Source organism: Lepidochelys kempii, chromosome 6 (genome assembly GCF_965140265.1).
Source record: "Lepidochelys kempii isolate rLepKem1 chromosome 6, rLepKem1.hap2, whole genome shotgun sequence".
In the NCBI taxonomy this organism is placed as follows: domain Eukaryota; kingdom Metazoa; phylum Chordata; order Testudines; family Cheloniidae; genus Lepidochelys; species Lepidochelys kempii.
The window spans coordinates 18,594,958-18,598,236 of record NC_133261.1 but is presented as its reverse complement, the minus strand read 5'-3'; the positions used below and the strand labels follow the sequence as shown (position 1 = coordinate 18,598,236).

General features: G+C 41.3%; 1 protein-coding gene across 1 annotated transcript; it reads left to right on the top strand.

Moving 5' to 3' along the window:
* The first annotated feature begins 402 nt into the window (after positions 1–402).
* LOC140913580 (interferon-induced very large GTPase 1-like) lies at positions 403–2,122 on the top strand. Its single transcript, XM_073350309.1, is given in 2 exon segments — positions 403–497; positions 499–2,122. Coding segments are annotated over 2 exon segments (1,719 nt in total).
* Positions 2,123–3,279: the final 1,157 nt, after the last annotated feature.

Sequence of the window (3,279 nt, the reverse complement as noted above, 5' to 3'; positions counted from 1 at the left end):
GTAAAAGTTCTGCAGTCTGCAATAGCAGCCATAATGAAATCTTCTCCCAAGAGAGTGAGTATAGAAGCCATGGCTGAGACAGCACGTCAATTAGGCATCCAGGTAGATGAGGATAACAAGGAATGTCAGACCCCAAACACATATGCAAAGGAAATCACTGCACAAATCAAAGATGTGGCAAAGTACAAGAGGGAAAAGCTGAGACTCCAAGGGGAGACATGGAGAAACTTGGCTGAAGTGGAAAAAGAGCTGTGCAGAATGAGAAAGTAAGGAGACACCCCACTTGAGAAATATAAATCTCAGCTGAAAAAGAAATTAATGGATTTACATGCTCAGCAGAATAAACATGACCTTACTGATGGTTTGATTACATTTATTACTGGAATAAGACTACTACCTCCCATGGAGAAACATTACTTCCTGAAATGGATGAAGTTTGGCCTGGATCACATTACTAGGGAGAATCTTTCTAAACTATGGGATCAATATAAAGAGAAATGCAAAAAACTCAAAAGATGACCCCAACATGTTTGCAGAGTTAGACAAATTAATCTCTGCCAGTTCCTTAGGAGTGCAGCATTTCATGTGTGAGTTGGGGCAGTTTTATGAAGCGGAATGCTCAATGGTTAAAGAAGGTAAAATGGCAGAAAGCCAAAGGCAATTCACCCATCTCCCAGGCATAGCAGCTGATCTCATGCTGGAAGGGTTTCCCATGGAGATCATTGATGGAGACGTTTCCAACATCTCACTGCAGTGGGTAACAGATGTTCTGAGTCAGCTTCATGCCAAGCTGGGGGGAAGGTCCAAAATCCTGGTTCTGAGGGTGCTGGGAGTACAGAGCACTGGGAAATCCACCCTCCTCAACACCATGTTCGGCCTGCAGTTTGCAGTGAGCAGTGGCCGATGTACACGAGGAGCCTTCACATTACTCATTAAAGTGGCAGAGAACTTTCAGCAGGAACTGGGCTGTGATTTCATCCTGGTGATAGACACAGAAGGCTTGAAAGCCCCCGAACTGGCCAAGCTGGAGGATAGTTATCAACATGACAATGAGCTGGCCACCCTAGTGATTGGACTGAGTGACATAACGATTTTTAACATGGCCATGGAGAATGCCACTGAAATGAAAGATGTTCTGCAAATTGTGGTCCATGCATTTCTCAGAATGGAGAAAATCGGGAAAAAAACCAACTGCCAGTTTGTGCATCAGAACGTCAGTGATGTGTCTGCACATGAACAAAACATGAGGGACAGGAAACACCTCCTGGAACAGTTGAATGAAATGACCAAAGCTGCAGCCAACATGGAAAAGAAATGCAAAGAGATGAACTTTTCTGATATTATGGATTATGATCTGGAAAAACACAATTGGTACATTCCTGCTCTGTGGCACGGAGTCCCCCCCATGGCTCCAGTGAATTTGGGATACAGTCAAAAGGTTTATGAATTAAAGAAATATTTGTTTGAATTTCTGAAAGATTGTTCAAAAGAGAGAACTCCCAATGACATTCCCCTATTTCTTGCATGGGTGAGGAGCCTGTGGAATGCTGTAAAACATGAGAACTTCATTTTCAGCTTTAGAAACAGCCTTGTTGCTGAAGCCTATAACCAGCTGTCTGTGAAGTATGCAGAGTGGGAATGGGGTTTTCGGAAGGAGATACATTTCTGGGTATCTGAAAAGGAAACTTTCATCCAAAATCAGCCACCAGATAAACTAGACACTAATGTTTCAATCAGACTAAAGAGTGAGGCACAGGAAAAACTGAGGCAAGAAGCAGAGAAGATTTTGAATCATTTACAACAGTATTTTGAAAGTGGAACAGCAAATCTGCACCTGATAGAAAAGTACAAAGAAGATTTTAGAAGAAGTGCCAATAGTCTCAGGAATGAACTGGAGAGTTATTCATTCAGCAAGTGGCAAGAAGCGATTCATATTAAAAAAGGCCAACACAAAACAGATGCTATGCTGTCAAAGTACAAGAGAAAAATTGAAGAGAAAGTGGATGGGCTTCTGAACCATTGCAGGAAAAGCAACTGCAAATTAAATAATGATGAACTGGAAGAGGAATTGGAGAACATGTGGACAGAAACATTGTCAGAATTATCACTTATTCCTTTATAGAGACGCAACATATTTGAAGATGTGGAGTTCCAGCTGAGAAGAGACCTAGCGGACAGGGGCAGTGCAGTCTGGAAGATGTTACAAGATGCCAAAAGCTTGTGTGCTTATTAAACAAAAAATTTCAAAATGAAAAAGGAATACTTAGACTTAAAAGTGTTCAGAGGTTACAAACCATAAATATCAGGTGTGAAAGAATTCTTGACACAGGAATGCTGGCATAAAACAGAGGCTTTAGCTAAATCTTTAATAGAAGAGTGCAATAGTTACACTGATGGAAAAGTAAATGGCAAAGCAGATTATGATGAAACTTATTGCAGAGAGTTGTTGCGGATGATTAACGAGTGGCTTCAGCAGGCTGATGTTCAAAACCTTCACACCACCGCCTGCTTTGCAGTTGACCTGAAGCTTCACATTTTGGGGGATGAAGCTCGTGCATTTCAGACGATGCATGAAGAATTCATTAAAGAAAATGATCCTCTGCAGCGTCTGGGGAAACTGAAACCTCAGTATCTCTCCACGTTCAAAGCTCTGTACTTAGAGAAGATGAGTGTCAGGACAGGGCCTGGAATTTCTGTGATCAGTGTCTGAGACCTGCCCTGGTGGACTATGTGAACAAGAGACTTGGGACAGAAATCGTGGATGACATTCTCAGCAGTGAACGGTCTGTTGAGTACAGCAACCGGAGATTTTTCCAATTCTTTGTTCTGAAGCAGCTGTTGGAAGAAAATGACTTTAACACTTATGTGCAATACACAAGGAATTATGTAGATTTTATCAAAACCTGGATACAGAGACACTTGTTAATGCTCTACAAAGAGAAGGCGAGTTTGGGAGATTTGGAGAAAAGGATTTTCTCCCCAATAATTAATAAATTCAGCCATGTTCTGAAATACTCCAAAGGTGAGAGGACTAAGACAGTCTCTGCCTTTTTAGACAATTTGTGTGAAAAGCTGCAGCAGGATCTAGTCATTCCCAGGGATAGCTTAGAAGTGATACTGTTTAAAAACACAGCAAGTGCAGACCAATTTTCAGCTTTTATAGAACAGTTTATTCCTGATCTGGAAAAACAAATTTTATCCACTTTTGAAAATCTGGAAATTCAGTCAAAACTCTCAAAACTTGCAGTGAAGCCCCAGGATGAAATCTTCAAGCGAGTG